A 23,547-nucleotide genomic window follows, 5' to 3' on the forward strand; every position below is an offset into this window, starting at 1 on the left:
CCCTGCTCGCTGCAACTAGAGAAAGCCCGCGCGCAGCAGTGAAGACCCAATGCAGCCAAAAATAAAAATAAATAAATAAATTTATTTAAAAAAATAAGCTCTCCATATTAGGATATAATATCATAGGTAAGATTGTGGGAAGAATGCTTAAAGTTATTCAAAGAGCAAGACTTTCTTTTTTTTTTAACATCTTTATTGGAGTATAATTGCTTTACAATGGTGTGTTAGTTTCTGCTTTATAACAAAGTGAATCAGCTATACATATACATATATCACCATATCTCCTCCCTCTTGCGTCTCCCTCCCACCCTCCCTATCCCACCCTTCTAGATGGTCACAAAGCACCGAGCTGATCTCCCTGTGCTATGTGGCTGCTTTCCACTTGCTATCTATGTTACATTTGGCAGTGTATATATGTCAATGCTACTCTCTCACTTTGTCCCAGCTTACCCTTCCCCCTCCCCGTGTCCTCAAGTCCATTCTGTACGTCTGCGTCTTTAGAGCAAGACTATTTTCACACATCCTCAAAAGTTTCAGAAGCCCTAATTACCTCATGTGCTAATGACAAATCATTATTATCTATTCATTAAAGCAAGCCCTATGAGAACCACTAATTTGATTTAAATTCTTTAAAAATAACGAAGTTGCATTCTTTAGAAATAGTCTAAGATTTCTTTCCTTCTTCAAAATGCTTTTTTCTAACCGAATTAATTTGAAATAATGCTGTGTTTTTTGGTTTTGCTTTTTGTTTGTTTTGTTGTTGTTACCAAATCTGATGACCTTCTTAGCAAATGGGCAACAGACTATGAAAATCTCTACATTCATTGTGCTGCAATGTTATAACATCAGTCAGGAGGACATTGGTCTTTCACATGCTCTAACGTTCTTAAAAGCAAAGAATTAAAATCATTTACACAGGCAATTGAACTGAATAGGGGCTGAAAATTGTGGCTCTCTCCTTTTGTCCACTTACCCCTTTTTGCAAAGGAGTTTCTTTGTGCTTCACTGGGGACCAGGTAACATGGAACCCCAGTGGTGACGTAAGAGTGAGCTCACAAGATCAGGAAGAAAGATGCTCAGGAAGTCACTTAAGTAAATGTTTGTTGTGGTGGAAATTGGAACATCAGCAAATCTTAAGGCAATGTTACTGTTCATGGACTGTAGTCAGATGTACCCAGATTCAAGCCTGGCTCTACTACTTACTAGCCTTGTGATCTTACTTCACAAGGCTAGTAAGTAGTAGCCTTACTTCCTCTCTCTAAGCCTCAGTTTCTTCACCTCTAAAACGGGGATTAAATAGGACTGCGTCAAAAGGTTGTTGTGAAGAATGAAAGAGAGAATGTATTTTGGAGCACAAAACACAGCCCCTGGCACATAGTAAGCACACAGTACAGGTAGCTCAACCAAGAGGTCTGGGCAGTAGACTAGGGGTAACAGGGTTCAAAGGGGGTTCAGAACAGGTGGTCACCACACTGAGCTCTGACAGCCATTGCTTCTGCAAAGGCCCTGGACTTTAAAGGCCTCTTTTCTTAGGCCATCCGGTACTCTCCAGATCACCTGACCTCTTGGTGCAGACACTCTGAGCATTAGGGACCCACCTGATTAAGGGGATGGTTGATTTCTTTGAGACAGAACAAAGGTACATCAGTGCTCATGTCTGAGTACAAGTCTTATCTTTCAGATAGTGCAGGTAACAGAAACTTGGCCAGACTAGAGTCCAAATTTCACCTCTGTTATTTCTTGTATGGCCTCAGCCAAATCACTTAGCTTCTCTGAGCCTTAGTTTCCTCATCTCTAAGTTAATGATCATACCCACTTGCAGACAACAAGGCATCTAAAGGGTGTCACAGGGCGGGTGCTTCAGTGATGCCTGGTATTCTCCTGCCACACTTAAAGCCCATCAGAGAATGTTTACATCCAGGGGAATTTTACTAGAAGGAGTACTAAGTTTCACTATCCAGCCTTGAAATGAGGTTCAGGTCTCTTCTTCATCTGAGTTTTTACATACTCCCTAACAGATTGGGCAGAAGACCTGTATAGCAGCTTACACAAAGCCACAAACTTGGACTTACTTATCATTTATTTGGTGATGGAGTCTTAAGTATCTGCCACTCTGATTCAGTTCTTGACCTGATAATACTCTTCAGTTTGAAAGAACCATCCCTAACTGGAAATGACCCAATCTGAGACTGGTAGGGACCCACCCATCCAGTGAACTGAATCAAAACTCTTCTCTGCCAGGACATCAAACTGTATTTATTTGTGTTGGGGGATAATGGCCTCTTGACATTGCCAGCCTGGATCTGCCTCCTGAACTCTTATCCCACCCACCCACAGAAATATTCACACCACCTACTTAGGGGCGGTCCCCACCAAGTGCTTGATAAGTCCAATATTAGTTCATGGTCTCAAACATAAGTGTGGTCTTTAAAAAGGGATGCAGTGATATTTTTATGAGTGTTTAATATGGGTTCTCTTGCCTTTTCCAGGGAAAACAGAAGCCTATTTGGAAGCCATTAGAAAAAATATTGAATGGTTGAAGAAACACAACAAAAAAGAAAATAAAGAAGGTAAGGAATTAGTGTCATTATAAATTGCAAACTTCACCAATTTGTCAGGAGCTCTTATTTTTTATTTTTTTATTTTATTTTATTTTTTTTTGGCCGAACGGCTTGTGGGATCTTAGTTCCCCAATCAGGGATTGAACCCGGGCCCACGGCAGTGAAAGCATGGAGTCCTAACCACTAGACCGCCAGGGAATTCCCAGGAGCTCTTATTAAAGATTCCCACAATCAAAGTAGGCTAAAGTCCCCTCTCAGAGCCCAAAAGACTCTAGGTGCTTCTCAGATGCGGAAGGGAATAGACCTCCATTTCTCTTATTTTTCAAATCAGCCTTTCAAGCAAAGGCATTTTCTTTTCTTTTCCATTTTATCATAAAAAATGTCAAACAGGAGCAGAGAACAGTATAATGAATTACCATGCATCCATTACCCACCTTCAATGATTATCAACATTTTGCCAATCTTGTTTTGTGTACCCACCCGCCCCCCTTCTCTTGGAGTATCTTAAACAATGATGTTTCCTGAGCACGTATTAGGTGCACCCTGCAGTCACAAAGGTAGCCGCTCACTTAGTTAAAACAAAACACAACCAGACTCTGTTCTGAGTGCCAGAGATGTGAAGGACCATAAGATGCAGCCCCTCACCCCCTGCCAGGTTGCTCACACCATCAATAAACCTCCGGCGGGCCCTGCTCAGGGCTAACACAGATAACATGGTGGTGCAAAGGAGGTGAGAGGAGGGGGCACATCTCCTTACATCGGGAGAAAGAGCTGCAGGAAAGCCTTTGCTGGAAAGGCAAGGAAGAATTTACGAGTGAGGAGAGATAGAGGCAGAGGGAACACTGGTGCAAGGACATGAAGGGACAAAAGAGAGTGATGCTTTACGGGAACTGGAGCCAGTTTTCCAGGAGCACTGAGGTCTGCAGACAGGGCTGGGGGGTGGGCAGCGGCCAAGTCAGGAGGAGGCTTGTGCACCCTGCAAAGGAGGTTAATTTTAGCCCAAGGGCTTAAAATTAGGGCTTAATTAGGTTAAGGACTGAGAAATCTCTCTGGCAGCAGTATGGTTACAGATTGAAAAAATAAAACCCCAGAAGCCAGGCAAGAGATGGGAAGTAAGGATCTGGAGCAGATATAATGCGGCTTAAACCAAGGCAAAGCAGAGGAAATAAAGAAGAAGGGAGAGGCTCAAGAGCTCTGTGGAGAGAGGATTCTAGTATGATTCCCAGGTGTCTGGCCAGAGCAGTTGCAAAGTGATGCTTTTAAAATGAGATTAGCAGTGCTTTTCGAACTTGAAAATGCATTCAAATCACCTGTGGAGCTTCCAAATATCCTAATGCCCACAAGACCACTAAATCAAACTTGAGGGGCAGGACCCAGGCATCAGTATTTTTTAAACTTTCATGATTCCACTGTGCAACGAAGTTTGAAAACCGATGAGAAAGAACACAGTGGGAGCAAGAGGTATGTATTTTCAGCACCCCTTTAGCCTGTGATTGTACAAGTTGAGTGAGATGGAAACAATTATCAGGTCTTCACACATACTTTATTTGGTTCAAAATGACACGAATTTCTGGGCTATCAGTTCCATTAAAATTCACATGAACCATATTTCATCAAATCTGTCATTGATTGAAAAATGCACCATTGTTTCATGTACCACTACAGAAGAAAAATTAGAACATGCCATCAATTATGGCAAAGACTTTAAAAATTTTTTAAAGTTTATCTTAGTGTAATACAGTGTGTACCAAAATGCATTCTGAAACCAATGTAAATTGTAGGGACCAACCATTTAGAGTATTTATGTTATTTCTTTCACTGACTAACACATGAATCTGACTCCTGATCATAATCAGCAACATCCTGCAATTCAGTCTTCCAGTTCCAGAAACGCCCAACCTAGTAAATCATGGAACTCTAGTGCATGCTTATTGAAGGCTCTGTGAGCAAGCTTCCGAATGACAGTGGTGGGTATGAGGCTCCCTTCTGCCTCCAGGAAGTGAGGGTGACATGCAGTTCACCCTTCTGAAGGCAGAAACAGAGCTCTTCTTCCCCTGCCTTCATATGTGCTCTGCCTGACTTGGGCCATCTGTCAAAGCCTGTGGGGACCCAGTCCTAGAGCCATACAGCTTCTGCAGCTGTGGGAGCAGGAAGTCTATTAGTTCTGACCTTCCTTAACCTCTGCAGATGCCCTTTGCTTGACAGGGGCCTGGGTGACCTGAATCTCCTTCCCAAATCCAGGAAAGGGAAGTCCATGTGATGCGACAGTGAGGAAGATGATGAAATCTTATGGAGCCTTAAAAAGAAAGTCTGTACTTTTAGAAAAGTGAATTATAGCCCTTATCTCTTTTGAGCCTTACAGCCTTAAAACCTCTTTTAAGTAGCAAGTTAGCTACTCCTGGTGTACTCTAACAGCCAGCTAGGGCAGAGCTGGGATGGACTCCAATGGCCTTTCCTCTGCACCATGCCAGTTTTCCCATGCCACACAGTGACAGCCATGTCATCAAGAGACCATTTTTCCATTTCAAAAGAAAGCAAAATATTTTCCTGTTTGTCCATTCAAATCACCTGGACCACTTCACAGCTGTTTTGGGGAGTCTGCCTTTTGTCCCACTAAAGATACTGACCCAGAACCGATTCTGAAGAACCAGTGATGATTAAAAGGTGCCCCTTTGTGCCCTATGAGTCGGTCAGGAATCAGCTCGGGAGGTGCACACAGAATGTACACTCAGCTTGATTCTCTAACTCGCGCCTGAGAGAAAGGGAAAGTCAACAACCAAAACAAAACTGAGCCTCCAAACACTTATTGAATGTTCTGCACGTGTTAGATGCTTCATATTCACTACTTCAAGGCCGTAGAGTGGTCAAAGCAGTGACTACAGACAGACCTGAATTCAGAACCTGACTCTATTATGACCAGAGCAAGTGACTTACCTCCTCTGTCCTGTTTCTTCGTCTCTGAAACGGGGACGCTAATGCTTTCCTCATGGGGTTTTGTGAGGAGCAAATAAGATGATGGTTGTAAAGTGTCCAGTGCTGGGAGTTCTCTCTTCCATTCTCATGGCCGAGCCCAAACTGAAAGGAGCAAATGCCCTCCTGGGTGGAGAGGAAACAACCTCTCTCTGAGCCTCAGCTCAGCGTGGTATGATAAACACCTGGTGCTTGTACAGAGGTCCTTGAAGTCTGGTTTTCCTTTCATGCAGGGGCTTAAAGATGCCCAAGTGACCCAGGTTCAGCTTCTATTCAGGGTAGCTAAAGGTGGCCATGGAATGCCCTGAGCTTTTGTATCCCCCTCTCTCCTTTCTCCTCCATAGGATGTATTGTATGTAGCCATTAAAAATGGTGTTTCTGAGGAATATCAATGCTCACTGTGTAAACTGAGTGACAGGAATTAGGTATAAGGTTGAATGTACCCCGTGATCATAACTGTGTTGAGAAAGATACATCCAAAAGCTAAAAGGAAACAGAACAAAATATCCACTCTGGTTATCAATGATTCATAGAATTCAGGTGATTTAAATTTTATTTTCATGTTTCTGTATTTCCCATATTTTAAAACAATAAGCATATAACACTTAAAGAATCAAGGGAAGATGTGGGGTTTTTTTCAAGCCTTCAGAAAGATGCCACCAGCAGCCTCCTTACTTGGTTGAGGATCTCTTTGTTTTTTGTGGACGGTTCAATGGTTTACCTAAATTTTTTGTTTAAGTAGGACAGAGGAACCACAAAGAGGTTATGGTTTCGTTTTTCACTCCATGCATGTAATCCAAACAACATGAAAATCAAGGTAATTCTTAATATGGAAAAAAAAAGTGGGTTGTCACAGCAACATGGGCTTAACCAGTGTAACAAGTTCAAGTCAGAACACCTGGTTCTGATCATAACTTTTACTAGCTGTGTGACCTTGAATAAGGCACTTAAGCTTTAGGGTCTTGTTACCCCAAGTGTGTTTCCTGAACCAGCAGCATCAACATCTCCTGGGACCTTGTTTAAAATGCAGAATCCGGGGCACCACCTCAGGCCTACTGAATACAAATTTGCAACTTTCCAAAAGCCCCAGGTGATTGGTATAAATATTAAAGTTTTCCAAGGCCTGGTTTATGAGCCTGTTCACTCTCTGGTCAAATGAGGGCTGTTCTCCCCACCTGAACACCTCGAAAAGTTGTGATGAAGAGCAGATGGGATAACATAATGCGTGTAAACATGATTTGAAGCTGCAAACTATAGCACAAATGCCAAGAACTAAAATGCCTTCCAACGTGAAAGACAGGGCATGGTAATGACGTTCTACAAAATGCTTCTTCGTTAATGGTAATCACTGTAATGGGCTGTGCTTTCCTTATCTTTGCTCATGATACTCTAATGATATTTTCCAGATTATGACCTTTCAAAGATGAGGGACTTCATCAACCAACAAGCTGATGCTTATGTGGAGAAAGGCATCCTTGATAAAGAAGAAGCCGATGCCATTAAGCGTATTTACAGCACCCTGTAAAAATGGCAAATGACCCAAGAGTCTTTTAACTGTTTCAGAAAACATAGTGTAGCTTAAAACACTTCTAATTCTGTGATTAAAGTTATTTTGACCCAAGGATTATTAGAAAGTGCTGAATTTACAGTAGTTAATCTGTTAGAAGTGGTTAAAACATAGCTTTCTTGCCATAAAAACTATCCAAAAAGTAAAGTTGTACGTAAGCTGAGATTTTGTATATAGAATCCTTATTTCCTTATAGATTTACATTTTATAAGCAGATATATGTTGCTTTGGAAAAGCCTGTAATGGACTGAACTTAAAACTGAACCCTCATCCCACTGTGTCACACATACAAGCACCCCCTGAAGAATTAGGGGGTTCTGTTTTCAAGGCATGCTGCGTACCAAAGCACCTCATAGGATATCTCTGTTATGTCATTTCCATACCTCTTCACTTTGGGGAGTTGAAATAAATTCACATTTCCTCATAGCCTCTATAGCTTAAAGTATAGCTATCTGCTTTTCGCCTGCTCCTGCTGGCTCTTTATCAGGCCCAATGGCACAGAAAGGAACCTGAAAAATGGGCATAGGATTTGCTGGATTTATTAACAATTCCCCCCAACTCTCAACATTTTCTATTAGTGAGTTTTCAGACATTGAGTTTTTCTCTTAAGAGGGATACCTACCTATGTACTCTCCAAGATAAATGAGGTCATAAATGCTACATAAAGCAAGATAAAAACTGATGCCAGGTCTGAGTTATCTAAACGGAATTTGATCCAAGCCAAGATTTCTCAACAGAGAGCAAGAGGGCCAGGAAGTAGGGTAGATATAGAGATAAAAATCATTCCCTCCCCTGTGAACCACAGCTGGTAGATGAGTTTCCCTAGAGGACAGGGTTAATGAATGTCAGATCCCTGCAACCCCTCTTCCTCGGCCACCACCACCAACACAGTCCTGGAAACAACACACAGTGACCCAAGGTCCTCCGGAAGTGTTAATGCTTCGAATTAACAAACCAAAGAATGCTTTGAAAATGTTATTATTCAGTATAAATTAATTACATAAATATTTTTCTATACATTTCAGTTGAAAATCATAAAAATAACTTAATGCTTTGTATATCAGCTGTCACTACTTCAGATGGCTTCTGACACCTGTCTTGAACGTCCCTACCTCATATTCAGTTTTTGGAGAGGACCGGGGAACATACCGGGAAGCTACAAGAGGCTGTTTTCACAGGGAGGAGACCACTGCTGCTCTTCCCCACCCTCTCTAGAATTGCAAAAACAAAAACCACAGCCTGACACACACAGAAACAAAACTCAGTATGTTCTAGAGAATCCAATACCCACTGGTGAATAGTGAGAGGGAACTAAAAACGTCTTTGCTGGAACTATACTTGCCAAAGCACAATGAGTCAGACTGTTTGAATGAGTCATCTTTGATAACATGGCTGACTCGACTTCACCATGGCCTGTAGTCCAAACACGCTGCTTCTACCTTAGAGAGAATTAACTGATTGTGACTCAAGCATTTTATCCATTCACTTTTCTATAGTTTATCTAAATATCTATGCAGTACTTTTTAAAATAAGACATTTACTAAGGGAGTTCATTGTAGCTTTCAGAGCACATTGACATTCATTAGCTCCTATTGATAAGGACAGAAGGGAGATCTTCAGTCCTGTTTCATACATGAGGTTCAAAAAAAGAGCACTGGACATGCTCAAACTCTGATGGCCAAGAAGTGGTAAAGCCAGGATTAGAACCCATGTTCTTGTCTTAGTTCCCTCCTCCACAGCACTTCCGTGTGCAAGGCAGCGACTAAAGAACTCTAGTCCAGGACGTTTCAACTGTGGTCTCAGTGAATTCAGTTTTTAGTAACTTGAAGATGAGGGCAGAGATGTTTTGGCTAGGAATTGCTAAGAGAGACCTTAGGCAAAAATAAAATACTCAGAAAAATGTTTTTGAGATTGTGGTCTTCATTTCAAATTTGAACTTATGTCTTTTGGATAGTGTTTTTGGATTTGTGTCTTTTGGATTACTCTCAAATTTCAGATTATTTTATGTTAAAGAGCATAAAAACTATTAACATTAAAAAAAAATCCCTGGACTTTTTTTTAGAGGCCTTGACCTTTTCTTACATACATAACTGTTTCCCTTCCTTTATTTTTTTCTTTTAGCTTTCTGCTTTTCCAACTACCTCCCCATAGTTCAGGTAGTGGTGGATACAAGAAAATAGCAAAGCATGACAAGGAGACCACCCTATAGCAAAGATGATAATAACGTGAGGAAAAAAAACCATGAGAAATAAAAACAGGTTATCATGAGAAAAAATAATGAGGAAAAAAACCCAAAATACAAGGGATTGTGAACGTTATGAACAAACAAGAAATTCAAGACATGGGCAAACAGCTACTGTTTTCCCATTCATGTCCCTGTTAGTCTCAAGGGGTGGATGTACGCAGTTCTGGTTCTACAAGTTCTGCTGCACCAACACCTAAGGGCACTTGTTTCCTGCTTAATGGAAGACCTGGAGGAGCAAGGCAGGGAGAAGAAAATGAGGAAAAAGAAAAGAGGGAGAAGAGAAGGGTAACAAGGTCCTTCTTGCCTCACAAAAAGCAGACGCCTTTTGCGATGTTGGTGAGGGATAAATACAAGGAATTTTTGTGGAAGCTTAAAGATTTATTTAACCTGATACTTGAATAGAAATGGAGATCCAAAAAAATTTAATTGCAAATAATACATTGCTTAAACTTTACTGCTGTAACCTGTACATATAAAAAACTAAGACAAATTATGTGAATAAAAACCTAACCCTTCAATTCAAATGAGCATTTGACTGTAAAATGCTGTAAAACATTCTATAAAGTGACTTATCAATGAAATCTAAGCTAAAATTCACCAGTGTATCCAGTCATGGTGTTGTTTACTTCTTCTTTTGATATATTCCATGTTTTCACTGTATCTGAAACACACCAAGTCAGATATTATTTAAATGCAAAGGTTACTAGTAATTGCAATGTATTTGCTTTTAGATTATTGAAACCTTTTTCAAAACTGCAGTAATAATAATAAAGACCATTAAAGTAGAGGAGAAGCTGTCACCTATAAAAATATAATTTAAAAATCAATTTAATATTCCCATTTGTTGAAAAAAATTGAAGACTAAAATATGAAAACATAGTTTATTTTCTCATTCAGACTTTTGGAGTTTATTTTTACAAAATAGCAGACAAAATTTGTTTCTTTATAGTAATACAGAATATGTAATACATATCGAAATATATATATATATAGCACTTAAGTTATAAACACATAGCAAAATCAGCATCACTTAAACAGCAACCATGTTTTTCACATAATTAGGATTTCTCAGGAAATAAACATTTTTACCTTGAATATGTAAACAGTCTTTGTGGCTTTATGTCAACTAGTATTTACAAAAGCTAGTCTAAGAACTACCACCGCTTGCAAAAGTGATGAGCTTTAAGATACAATTTTGCTATCATGCCATAATAAAGACTGAAAATCATAGAAAGCCAGAGGGAGCTAGTAACGTCAGTGCAATTGCCGTAGGTGGAACTACTTAATCGTGATTTAAAGATGTACGCTATGAGAATCCAAAAGGGATGCTTTGGAATCATCATCAGTTGTTGGTTTCTTTATGATCTAACCATCTCTTAACCCAGGTTAGATTATGCCCCCTGATCATCTAACTGTGATAGAGGGAAGCTGCAAAGGGACTTTCTTCATCTCTGAAAAAAAGAAACACAGCATAAATCAGTGTTTAAAAACTGTACTCAGAAAACTAACACACATATTCATTATACAACTTAATATCCACTTGCCAAAGAAGGGCAGGAGTTATATCAACTTATAATATCATGCATGCCTTGAAAGTTGTACGAAATGCAAACACTCACTAAGGAATACTTCATTGTCCCCATTTTACTGCTGTCTCAGTTATTGGAATAAAGAATGGTACTTGTTATATATTTGTATTTGTTTATATTATATAAATTTATATTAAATTATAAATTAATTATATTCGCATTTATATTTGTTTATATTTTTAATGTTCTACCTCTTTCTCAAAAGGATTTGAGGTACCTACAACAAATGGCATACATATAATATGAATAAAATAGAAATTAAAAATCACGACTAAGGAAAGGAGGATACAAATATATTAACCATCAGCAATATTGTAGTTGAACTGAGGACCAGTTTTGGCTGCAAGCTTCCTCGTAGCCAGGGCAAAAAAGAAAACACAATAGGTTGTGCCATTCTTGGAATGATAAAGGAAGAAGGAAGCCAATTCTATAGGAGAGAGAAAGTTTTGCCCTAGTACCAAATTAAAGAACAAAGAAAAAAGCTCACATGAGATCTTATATAGGAAACACCTGGTAACAAGTAATAAATGTCTTTGGCAAGTTTTATAAAGAACAGTGTTTTACAAGTATTCTCTAGGGCACTGCTTCCTCTGATGGTGTCAACTAGATGTCTACTTGGATGCTCTCCAGAACTGCTAGCTGGATAGTTATGCTCTTAAAGCAAAGAAATAAACTTTTTATAAGAAGTAACAAAAACAAAAGCACTGCCACAGATAAAGCTTTATGCAGAATGCAGTGGCTCTGTTTAGACTTTATACATTAAAAATGCCTGTCTAGAATTAAAATCTAGCTTTTAAAGCAAAAAAAGAAAAGAGAATTTGACCAAGCAAGGACATCTTAAGAGTAATTTGTTCAGCCTCTGACATTTTTCCAGCATATTTTTACCTGCTCTCTTCCTTTAGTTTCTTGGCTGCCTGTGTTGATAACTTAATCTGCAAGTCCAGCCTCTGCAGGAAATCTCTGGCTGACACTTCCTCGGGCTGCATGGGCTGAGCATCAGATTCTTGAGGACTGGGAGGGGAAAGGTCTTCCCCAGCCGCTACCAGGTCTTCTTCATGAGAAAAACTATCAACAGTTTCATTTTCTGGAGAATCTATCGAGTTAAGTCCATTAAACAGCAAAGGCTTCTCTGATATAACTGGGATGTTCAAAGTTTTCTTCAGAAATATACAATCATTGGTAAACAGTTTATTTGCCCTTTTAATCTGCTCCATCTAAAATATTTTAAAAAAGCAACAGAGTTACATATAAATAAATCCAAAAGTAGGGTTTATTACACAACACAAAGTAAAAATATTCATAAGCAAAATGTGTGCAATGCTATCTCTGGATCTGAAATTCTTAATTCGGGGTTAGTCACCTCCCCAGATACCCCCGGTTATTTCAAGAGGTGCCAGAAAATTCTTTCACAATTTTATAAGAAGAAAGACTAGTTTTTCCCCTGCTATATTATTTCCCCTACAAGGCAGCTTTTACCAAGCAGCCTTAAATCCCTGAAGTTAAAAAATGTAGACTATTTAGCACTTATTTAATACACTTCAATCTTATTTTAACATTTCTATTATCTGATTTAAAAAAACAAAATTCTTAGTGCTGTGATTTTCCTTATGGAGTGCTTCCCATCTCTAGAATTGTGTTTGGTAAATTTAATGGATACAGGGGGTGGTAAAGAAAAAAGTACGAGAATTAGGAAGAATGGTGTAGGCTGGGGCTGCAGTCATTAAGAAAGGCCTCATGGAGAAGGTGGGGTTCTGATTTTGATTCTTTTGACTTTAGATGGGCCTTGAAGAATGGGTAGAAGTAGGACAGGTAAGGAAAAGAGGTAGGGAGCACTTTACATAGAGTATCTTATTTTTTCTACCTTATGGATTAGGTATTCGAAGATCCACTTTTCAAATAAAAGAAACAAAACTCAAGGAGATTATGTACCATGGAATCATCATACAACCAGCAGATGAAGAAGCTAGAATTTAATACAGGTTTCAAAACTTCAAACTCTTTCATACCCTGTGAATTCCTCCAAACCAAAGAAATGCGGATAGCAGTTAGGGGTGAAAGGGGGAATGGAATTTACATATGTTACCTCATTTAACTTTGCTAACAGTACTGCAAGCTAGATATTATCACCTCCTTTTTACAGATGAAGAAAGGGAGACTCAAGGGAGTTAAGTGGCATGCCTAAGTCCACAAATGTGGGTAAGTGCAGACAGGACTCCTGCAGAGTTGTCGGAGGAATACCTACCCTCATGTTCATCACACCGGACTATCATGCATCTGCAGACTTCTCCACCCAACTAGCCTGGGAACTCGCACCATGCTAGGTTCTTTACATGCACTGTACCATCTAATTTTCTTGTGAGGTATTGTCACCAAGACAGCTTGGTACAACAGCTAAGCACACAGGCTTGGGAATGTGACAGAGCTAGTTTCAAATCCCAGCTCCACCAACACGAACTGTCTGAACGTAAGCGTGTTACTCCTCTCATTGAGCCTATTTCCTCATGTGTAAAACAGGTATCATCTACCCTTCACAGGGTTGTTGGAAGGATTAAATGAGAGTTTATACATGTATATGCATAGAGGATATACATGTAGGTGTAAAGATATAGATGTGAAAGGGAGAGACAATTTAGCAGTAAATCGTACTTACTGTCCATTTTCCCATGAAGAAATTAAGGCACACAAGAGATGACTGATTTGACCAAGTGCATATGGCTCCGCAACTGTATAAGCCAGAATTTCCGTCTGACTCTAAAGTCCATACAACACCAAGATTAAAGTGCATGACTAATGGAACCCAATTCTGGGATCCTTTAATGCCAAATGGACTGAGTGAAAAAATCAGATTTCCGCTTCAAAGAGCCTGAAAAAATAATGGTTGAATAAAATGGGCCCTGTTCCTCCTGCTTTCTAGCTATAAGCTGAATCCACACAAATAGTACATTCAATGCTTTCTTTTTTCTTTTAAAGATACTACATTAAAGTATCTTTTGTGTAGGGTGGTCTTTTATGTTCTAGTTTCTAGTTAAAGGAGAGAAGGCAAGGGTGAGAAAGAACATGAATAGGCAGGTACATTTTTAGAGACAGAATTAACATCTAAAAATCCTAAGTATCTCTGGTCTAGTTTAGGCTTAGATTTGAGCGAATTAAAGAACTTGAAAACTTATCCATAGCAGGTTCAGGTATATCCTAGTCTGCCTTTAGTACCTCTTGTTTTCACCATCTCTCTTAGTATAAGGGCTTCCAGGGGCACGGAGCCCTCCCCTGGCTCCAGGGTGAGCACATGACTCATTCCTGCCCTTTGAAGCATCACAGTGCCCAGGCTCCTGAAAGGTCACAGTCCCGTCTCAGAACAATTCAGAGATGCAAGGAGACTTCTGCTGAGTCTGGGAGGTGAAGGACCTCTATTTTTTTCTGTGAGAAAGAGATGGGCCTGGAGCTGCTGGCAGCCATCTTTCCACCACAAGGAACCTAACAACAACGCCACCTTGAAGGAGAGCGATCAGACCTCTGAATCAAAGCCTGAAGCCAGAATACCCTCGCACCCTTCAGTTCCAGTAATGAGCCAGTAAATGCCACTCTGTTTCGTTTTTATTGCTTAGGCCAACTTGAGTTTTCTGTCACTTGTAAATGAAAGAACCCTCACTGAAACAGTGCCCTTGAAATACTTATTGGCAGGGGCCTACAACTGCTAATAGACACTGTTTCCTGGGAATAATGATGGAAGACAGAAACAGCCAGGAACACCGGGATCTGATTGCGGAAGCTGGGCTGGAAACATCAACCATTAACTGTGAATTCCCTCAGGTCAAGACCTGTTATTTCTATAGCCTCCCAGGTTTAACAAAGATCTTATGCACACTAAGTGCTTAGGATGGATGGATTAATTAATTAATTAATACAGGTCAGAGAAACAGGCATAAAAGATGAACCCAGAGAAGTAACCAGAAAGGGGTGGTGAGTTATCTGTTGTGTTGGTTATTCTCCCTTTAAACCCACCCTCACCTCCCAATCCATTCCTCAGTCTTCTTGAACTTGTTCTAACCGCAGGAGGCTGACCTCTTCAGAACTGCACTCCCCAAACCCCCTCGCTCTTGGAATTCCAGTCAGTGTTCCCAAGGAAGGCACCAGCAGAACAACTACACCATGACTCTGGTGCCTGCATCCCTCCACAGCAGAGTTCCTACCAGGCAGCCCCTTGTCCACTCCTCCCGTTCTCCTCGGTGTCGGGTACCCCACTCCTTCCCCTGGCCCTCAGGCCTAGGGGTAATGTCTCCCTGCTGTTGCTAGTCTCGGGTGCTGCACCATCCCTTCCTGGTTCTCTTAATCCTATTCACACTTCTGTAAATGCCCCTGCATTAAACCCTCTCTGGCCACATCCTCTGAGTGTGCTAAACGTATTCTGTGGGGACGCTGATACATCCATCACTCAGAGAAAGACAGGCCATCATAGCCAGGCAAGGGGCCGAAGACAGGAAGCACAAGACAAATGGACTGAGTAAAAGGCTGGGTGTAGTCAGGGAGTCCATAGGGAGTGAAGGGCAGGGCTCTCCTAGCTCTCGTGCATGCCATTCTACCACTGATTCACCAATAGAACTGCCTCTTTTAACAAGTCTATGAGCTTCCCAGTGTCAGGGACTGCTTCTTCTCCATCTCAGCATTGCCAGCAAGCATTTAAGGTGTATGTTGACCCTTATGGTCTAGACTCTAAGGTGACACATGGTTGCCAGCATCAAGGACATCAGGGATATCCAGACATTGTTAGCATCAAGGTGGAAACCAATCTAAGGATGGGCAGATTTGAAACTGAAGGTGAAAACAGATAAAAGAGGTTAATATAAGGTAGTAGCTAGAAACAAGGGCTCTGGGGCCATACTTTCTAGGTTCAAATCCTGGCTTTACCACTTTCTAATCATCCCCTATGTCTATTTTCTTTTCTGTAAAGTAAGGAAAATAGTACTTTCCACGCAATATGATTATCATGAGAATTAAATGAGTTAATTCATGTAAAACACTTAGAACAATGGATGGCACACAGGAAGCACTCAAAAATGTTAGCAACTATCATTAAACTTGGTTAAAAGTGAGAAAGCAACAAGTAAGGGCAGATCCTAACATGTATTCAGCAAATGAGAAGGAAGGAGGTAGGAATTTTTTCTCCATAAAAAATATTTCTCCCACAAAGTAAAAATATATAAAGAAAATTTCATATAAACAAGCCCAGATGAATAACATAATATCTTGTCACTGCCCTGAGGTGTGAGCGTTTTTTTTCATAAGGTATTTAATTTGATCTTAACTTGTTCTCCTTTACAACCATAGGCTCCAAACTCTATTACCAGTAGTGAAGTTAAGGAATGAAACCAGCCACGCAAAAAGCCAGGGAAAAAGAAAAAAAGGAGTCCTTCCAGAAAGAGTAGTTACAAGGCCCCAGAGCAGGAAAAAATGGTGTGGCTGAAATAGGGAGTAATGAGCAAGCTGCAGGCCACTCATATAATAAATAAAATTTGGATTTTACTTTAAATGTGATGGGAAGCCATTGGAGGGTAAAGGAAGGGAGTGACATGATTTGAATATCACTCCAGCAGCCTTATGGAAAATGGATTGGTAAGAAAGAGGCATTAGTGGAAACAGGAAGCCCAGTTATGGAAGAAACTGCAATAGCACAGATAAGAAATATAAATAATCCCAAACAGTGAAATGATATTTTAATTTGCTTTGGAATGTTTTATAGTTTTATCTGAACTTGGATGGGTCTAATGTTCTGGGAATTTCACCTCACATAAAACTAAGAAAAGTCATGATCCAATACAAGGAAGAGCTGAAAAACTACAGCTTTACCACCTGCCCTCTGTTCAATATCTCCTACTACCCAATGAACGCTGAGAATAGAAAGTGTGACCTTTTCAAAGTAATGCAGAACTACCCTCTGTTTCTTGAGAGCAAATGACTAGTGGGGGAGATACAGCAACCAAATGCTTTCATTTTAAAACTCTCTCCTAATCAGGATTGAGTAGCATGATTCAGTGAAATTTACCATCTGCTTACTAAGAAACAATTTATGGAATAATCAAGTAAGAGCTGACAAGATGACCACAAAGTCCACCGTGGTGAAATCAGGTAGAACAAATACCATCAACAACTTGTTTAAAATGACTCCCCTGTAAATACATTTGTAAAGGTGAATTCACTCTGGAGGGAACTCACAAAATGTCCCCCGCCCCCAAGTTATCTCAATAGCTGCTGCTGGGCACGATCAAGAACTCTCCCCAAAGGCTACTTTCGATCAGCTTCATTAGGCCACCTGCCTAACTGGGAATGCAACATTCAAAGCTTCTTTTTCTTCCTCTCCATTCCTTAAAAAAAGACAAACTGTTCTGAAAACATTTCAGGACCCATGATAACTAACATTTACACAGCACTGTGTTGCTTATGGAATATTTCCATACACACACAACTCTCATTTGATTATTATCATCATTATAGAGAAAAAGACTTAAACATTAAAGCATTCTCTCAAGATCATGTTCTAGTAAGTGCTGGATTCAACCTCCTCACCCCACTGTCTCCTGTTAAGTGCTAGGTGTTGGCGGCGATCAGCCTCCTCCATTGCCATGTGCTAATAAGGGAAAGGATTTTTTCTTCTCCATGCTATCTCAGAAGAATATATGAGATCCCATTTATGAAATGTCCAGAAAAGGCAAATCTATAGATTAGAAAGCTAATTCATGGTTATGTGGGACAATAGAAGAGAACGGGGAGTAAGGGATCTTTTCAGGGTGATGGAACTGTTCTAAAATTGGATTGTGGTGATGGTTGCACAACTCTGTAAATTTACTAAAAGTCCTTGAATTGTACACTTAAGATGGGTGAATTCTGTAATATGTAAATTATACATCAATAAAGCTGTTTTTAAATAAAGAATGCATGAGAATCTATTAAAACCTAAAACTACTAAGGGCTACTTTACCATACTTCTTACTACAGGTGGCACTATTTAGTTATGCTTCTCTTCCCTTTGACCAGCAAAGGTCAACAATTTCCAGCAAGAGCAGAAGCTAAAGTTATAAACACAAAAGATTTATATACACTTATATTTCTAACTCACTGCACTTGCTCCCCCTAAAATGATAATCATTTCACCTTTTCTCAGCAAGGTGACATCTGATAGGAGAAGTGTGAAGAAGCAAGTGGGCTTAGCAGCTCATTGGAGGAGAAAGAGAAGACCCCGGGAATAAAATTGGATAGGAAATGACTCAGGATATGGGGGGCAATGGTCTGGAAAGGGTAGAGGACAGGGAAGTTTCCAGGGGGGAACAAAAAGATTAAGAAAAAGTTTGTGCAAATAACAGTTTCCCTCACTGCCTTTCACCCACTTTCTGTTTATATATACAGGGCTTCCTAACAAAAAGTTCACAGCAGCTGCCTGGAGCTGGTCAGTTCCCTCCAGAGGCTTGCCTCCAACTGAAAGGAGCTGGGATCACCACAAAAGCTGTAGCAAAATCTAGAATACTGGGTTGGGGGAGGAAACTTAATGTCTCAGTGGAGATAAGCAAAGCCCAGGAAATTCCAGCCCAACGTCTGTGTCTGAGATCTGAATTACATTTAATAGTTTCTCAATTCATCCCCAGCAGTTTCAGTTTCTCTCTGTGAGGTCTTCCACAGCCACACCATTTGAAATTGCAGCCACCTCCAGCAGCCCCGTCTCCTTTCCCTTCCTAATTTTTTTTTCATTTTGCTTATCAATACCTGATATATAACATATTTATTTGTTTACTAACTGTCTCCACTGACTAAAATATAAGCTCCATGAGGGCATGGATTTTTATTTATTCACTAATGTATCACCAGAAAGGTAGAAGCTGGGAAAAAAGAGGAAAGAAAAATCAGATGAATGATAAACACTGTTGAGAAAACAAAACAGGAAAGGGGGGAGGGGCACTGGGATGAGGGAGGGTTGCAGTCTGACATGGAGTGGTCTGCATTTACGCAGACTTGAAGGCAGTGAGGGAGGAAGTCACACAGCCAATATCAGCTACGTGATTTGTAGGTCCCAGAGAAACGTGAAAATGTGGGGCATCTGTTCACAAATTATTAAAAATTTCAAGACAGCAACAGCAGAGCATTAAGTGCAGGGCTCTTCTAAGCATAGGGCCTATGTGACTACACAGGTCCCACATCTGCACGTACCTGTGGCCCTGCATGCAGCTATCAGGGAAAGTGTTCCCAACAGATGGATGCAACAGCAAAGGCAAAGACCCCAAGAAGGGGCAGTGCATTGAGAAAGAGCAAAGAGGCCCTGCTTGTAAAACAGGAACATTCCTGGGCTCCTTTACTGGATATTCTGATCCAGCAGGTTCAAGGTAGGCTCTAAATTTCCAACATCTCATCACCTACTCCTTTAAACACGAATTTAAATACAATGTGGGTGGGACTGCCCTGGTGGTCCAGTGGTTGGGACTCCCAGCTTCCACTGCAGGGGGCGTGGGCTGGATCCCTGGGGCTGGGAGGGGGGACTAGGATCCCCCATGCCGAGCAGCCAAAAAAAAAACCAAAAACAGTCGAAATACGATGTGGGTGATCTTGGCAGTCAATATTAGAAACTTAACTCACTCAACTTCTTTCTGTTCAGTCGGGGAATGAAAAAAACATTTCTGCCTTTTTAACTTCCACCTAAAATATCAATTTCAATGAGTAAATCCGATTAATGTCTGTAGTTAATATCTGCAAGAATATCACTTCACTGTTATGGTGATTATCTTCACTTTCACTAGTTCTATAGAACCAGTGGAAAGAGTCTCTAACAATTGCATCAACTAGAGTTCAGGGTCCAAAGTAAATGAGAACCAGTGAATCTCAACCAACAGTGAGTGCTTCTCAGGGAATATCTGGCCATTTCTGGATGGGGGGGAGGAGGGCAGTGCTACTGGTATCTAGTGGGCAGAGGCCAGAGATGCTGCTAAACATCCTACAATGCACAGAACAGCCCCCCAAGACAAAGAATTATCCAGTCCATAGTATCAATAGGGCTGCAGTTGAGAAACCCTGAAACAGACTGTCTGCGGCTACAGATTATAGTTCCCAATTCATTACACTTGAGCTTAACATCTTAGAATCAAGTCTTTATAAAGGTAATGAAAAACCTGATTTATGCTTTAATGAAAAGGGATAAATTTATAAGTAACAGGATCTACATCAGTGAAAACAGGAATTAGAAAGCATTTGATCAGGACTTACCTGATGGCACAGTGGTTAACAATCCTGGTTAAGAATCTTCCTGGTCTGGGAAGATCCCACATGCCACGGAGCAACTAAGCCCCTGCGCCACAACTACTAAGCCTGTGCTCTAGAGCTACTGAGCCTGCACTCTACAGCCTTCGAGCCACAACTACTGAGTCTGCGAGCCACAACTACTGAAGCCTGCGCACCTAGAGCCTGTGCTCCGCAACAAGAGAAGCCACCGCAGTGAGAAGCCTGCGCACTGCAACGAAGCGTAGCTCCCGCTCGCCATAACTAGAGATAGCCCACACTCAGCAATGAAGACCCAACGCAGCCAAAAATAAATAAATAAATTTATTTTAAAAAAAAGAAAGAAAGCATTTGATTAAAGGTGGAGAACCGCAGTGAGCAGATGTTCGGGAGCTCTAAGCAACCCAAATGAAGTCATGGAGGGCAGTGGGATGCAGAGAGATTGCTGTGGGTAGGGACCAGGGAAACAATATTTCTCTGGGTATCATGGATTCCTAGGTGCAGTCAGCCTGGCCTAGTAGATAAGATGCACAGAAACCAGACAAAAAAGACCTCCCTTCTTCAGATGCTAAGAGAGCTCTTGATTAAGACTAGGATAAAAATAAGGATGGAAATCAGAAGTAATACCTAGGGCAAAGCAAATGCTTTGTCACTGTGCTAATTCAAGCTGGTCTCAATGAATAAGCATACTTGGAAAATATCCTACCTCTCATCCACCTTCACATCTGTAAAAAGGAGATTAATTACACCTATCTCCAAGGCTTACTAGGAAAATCAAATTGAATAAGAACAAGATGGAACAAGACAAATGCAGCAGGCATTCAGCAGAAAGTAGCTGCTGATACTTCCCAACGCTGCTTTCCTCTGGCTCTGACTCAAACGAGGCCCCATGAATGCAAATACAAGAATTGAAGTTCTATGTTCACATTTAGAAACTCCCAAGAGGGCGGAATAGGACTAACCATGGCATGAAGTCTTCAGTACATGCCTGCACAGCAAGATCCCTGCTCTCAAAATGTTTAAAGGCTAGAAGGACCTGCCAGGTAAACACATAACAGCGTGGGTGTGCAAAGGAGATGACTCAGTCTCTGTCACTGGTGAAGGGCCAGAAAGAGTTTCACTTAAAGAGAAAGATAAAGATAAATCACCTTTCTTCCCACTGCTGTCTAGGTTGCTTCAGGAAAGAACATTGAAAACTGATATAGAACTCAAATGTAAAAAGGCCACCACATAGTTCAGAGTTAATTATAAGTAATTTTAATGAAACAGTATGTTCCCTCAACTTTCCATGTTCTTCCTAGAGGTGTAATGCAATAGGCCCAAGACACACACATTTATAAATTTATAATAAACACAGCTCTGCAGCTCACCTAGACCACATTCTTGGCCGCTGCTTAGCGACAGGAGTCACATTCACAGTTGCCAGTGAGCCCAGGGGTGTAATTTCACTTCTAAATAAAGAAGCATAATCAATAGAAACAGAACCATCCTGCGGGAACAACTGTACCCTTCCTGACTCATCACAGCGCTTGTTTACCCAGAATACAAAATTCTCTGCCCAAGTCCGCACCTCAGTTCGGCTTTCAGGAAATATATAGCAGTACGACTGGGACTCAAAATCGGGCGAATTTGGCTCCCAGGGTGCCAACGCCCTGGTCCTCTTTGGCCTTCCTTCCTCACGCGGCAGATCCGGTCCGAGTGCGGGCAGGGCACCGAGAACTGGATGCACCCACCCGGGGAGGGAGCCTTGGCGGCCCGCCCCTCTGGCTGCAAGACAGGCTCTGACGACCGTAGCTGTCCCGGCAGCGCGCGCTGGGCGAGCGCTCGGGGCCGAGCCGCCGGGGGACTGCTGGCTCCCTCCCCCACGCCCCGCTACTCGCTGCGCCCCCGCCCGCAGCCGCCAGCACTGCTCACCGAGACTCCGTACTTAAGCGCGATGCCCTGCAGCGTGTCGCCGGGGCGGACCCGGTGCTCCACATGGCGCTCGATGACGCCGGCGCCCAGCGGCGCCCGCACGCTGGCCGTGCTGCCGTACGAGCGGGTCTTGGTGCGCGCCAGGCTCAGCGACAGCTCGGCCTCCTCGGCCTCGGAGAGCGAGCGCGACGGCGGCGGCGGCGAGGGGGCCGAGGGCCGGGGCGCGCGGGGTCCGCCTGCCCGCAGGGACCGCGCGGGCGAGGAATCAGCCATGGGTCCTGCGGAGGCCGTTGGGTCGGGAAGCTCGCCAAGAGGGCGGCGCCTCGTCCGCCGCCGCCTCCTCTTCCTCCTCACAGGGGCTGCGGAAGGCCGTTCCGCGGGGGCGGCGGGCTGGAGGCCGCGGCGGAAAGCTGCGGGCCGGCCATGGCGGGCACCTGCTCCTACGCGTCCCGCCTTCCCTGGCGCACCTGCAGGGAGGAGAGCGAAACGAGCTCCGGCTGCTGCCCAGCCGACGCCCCGGCTCCACCCTGCGCGCCGGGACCCAGCTGGCCCTGCGGTGCGAGGAGCGGGGCGCGCTAAGGCCCCTCGCCGTGGAGCTACGGGGCCTCATCCCTAGGCGCCCTCGGCCTCGGAGGGAACCCCACGCCGGGCCGACACAGCCTGGTTAGAGCTCTGCCCTGCACACAGCAAAACACCAAAGCTTTGCTCTGCCTCCTTTATTGATTCCTCAGCAGGCGCCCGCTTTCTCAGACCTGCAAGCTCCCCCAGCCAAGGGTACTTCCCGCTCCCACCCGATTACCCCAGGACCTCACAGAAAACATTAAGACCATTAAACACACACAGTTTCTCCAGGCCCATCTCAACAGCCTGGAGGGTCCGGTGTACTCAACACTCCAAGGGGGTAGTGCTTCTAAGGCCGGGTGGCTGACCTCAAACTAACCCTCCAGTTGCTTTGCTTTCACTCTTCATTGCACACCAGTGCCAATTTTAGTCCTGTGCTGCCTTGAAAGTCTGCCTAGCTACCGTCCATTCTCCTGGCTCACTGCTTAGAATTTACTATCTGCACCCAATTTTTTCTTATGTTTCCTCTTTAATACCCTGAAATCATGACTCCCCAAAGTTTTGTCATTAACGCCATCAATGACCTCTTATTTGTAGTCTTTATCTGAACACCCTCTCCTCAACTTTCTGGCTTCCGATAGTATTCTACACAGAGTGGGTGTGCGTTTACTAGAATCTAGCGCTCAGGATTCTGTTGTACTCTGGACAGCTCTCCAGGAGGAAGTACCCTACAGGCAGGTTAGGAGACTGGAGGTTTGATTCATTGGCTGAAGTTTTGATATGTTGCTGTGCTGGACAGAGGCAAAGGAACTAGAGTTTAGGAGACAGGACGAGAGTGGGGGAGGAACACGTGGACTCCCAGTCACCCTCCCGCTCAAAAATTCTTCAGTG

At 42.4% G+C, this 23,547-nt stretch overlaps 2 protein-coding genes across 6 annotated transcripts in view; one reads left to right on the forward strand and one right to left on the reverse strand.

Moving 5' to 3' along the window:
- The window catches only part of SCG3 (secretogranin III), a 38,499-nt gene extending 31,238 nt beyond the window's left edge, over nucleotides 1-7,261 (forward strand). For both annotated transcript variants that reach the window (XM_082447231.1, XM_082447232.1), the window contains 2 exons: nucleotides 2,490-2,570; nucleotides 6,938-7,261. In XM_082447231.1, the coding sequence (XP_082303357.1) occupies nucleotides 2,490-2,570; nucleotides 6,938-7,056 (200 nt within the window). In that variant the 3' untranslated portion in view covers nucleotides 7,057-7,261. The remainder of the gene's footprint in view (nucleotides 1-2,489; nucleotides 2,571-6,937) is intronic.
- Nucleotides 7,262-10,209: 2,948 nt separating this feature from the next.
- Nucleotides 10,210-22,615, reverse strand: LYSMD2 (LysM domain containing 2). 4 transcript variants are annotated; one of them, XM_082448228.1, is made up of 4 exons: nucleotides 22,096-22,226; nucleotides 21,552-21,632; nucleotides 11,818-12,146; nucleotides 10,210-10,794 (listed from the first exon to the last, which is right to left on the reverse strand). In XM_082448228.1, the coding sequence occupies exons 3-4, from the start codon at nucleotides 12,144-12,146 to the stop codon at nucleotides 10,752-10,754; spliced, it is 372 nt and encodes a 123-aa protein (XP_082304354.1). In that variant the 5' UTR covers nucleotides 21,552-21,632; nucleotides 22,096-22,226; the 3' UTR covers nucleotides 10,210-10,751. The 4 variants fall into 4 exon arrangements, with proteins under 4 accessions (XP_082304354.1, XP_082304352.1, XP_082304353.1 ...); XM_082448226.1 differs by lacking the exon at nucleotides 21,552-21,632 and having other exon boundaries at nucleotides 22,096-22,615; XM_082448227.1 differs by lacking the exons at nucleotides 21,552-21,632; nucleotides 22,096-22,226 and adding an exon at nucleotides 21,752-22,082.
- Between the last annotated feature and the right edge of the window lie 932 nt (nucleotides 22,616-23,547).

The sequence above is a fragment of the Balaenoptera physalus genome (genome assembly GCF_965194825.1).
Source record: "Balaenoptera physalus genome assembly, chromosome: 2".
Taxonomy (NCBI): Eukaryota; Metazoa; Chordata; class Mammalia; order Artiodactyla; family Balaenopteridae; genus Balaenoptera; species Balaenoptera physalus.

Bases quoted from the DNA above. Each gene is read 5' to 3' on its own strand.
- LYSMD2 (XM_082448226.1), bottom strand. From the start codon at position 22,368: ATGGCTGATTCCTCGCCCGCGCGGTCCCTGCGGGCAGGCGGACCCCGC. The intron at 12,147-22,095 runs GTGAGCAGTGCT...AAAATATTTTAG, and splicing joins CGCTTAAGTACGGAGTCTCG to ATGGAGCAGATTAAAAGGGC. The intron at 10,795-11,817 runs GTAAAAATATGC...TCTTTTTTTCAG, and splicing joins AAACTAAAGGAAGAGAGCAG to AGATGAAGAAAGTCCCTTTG.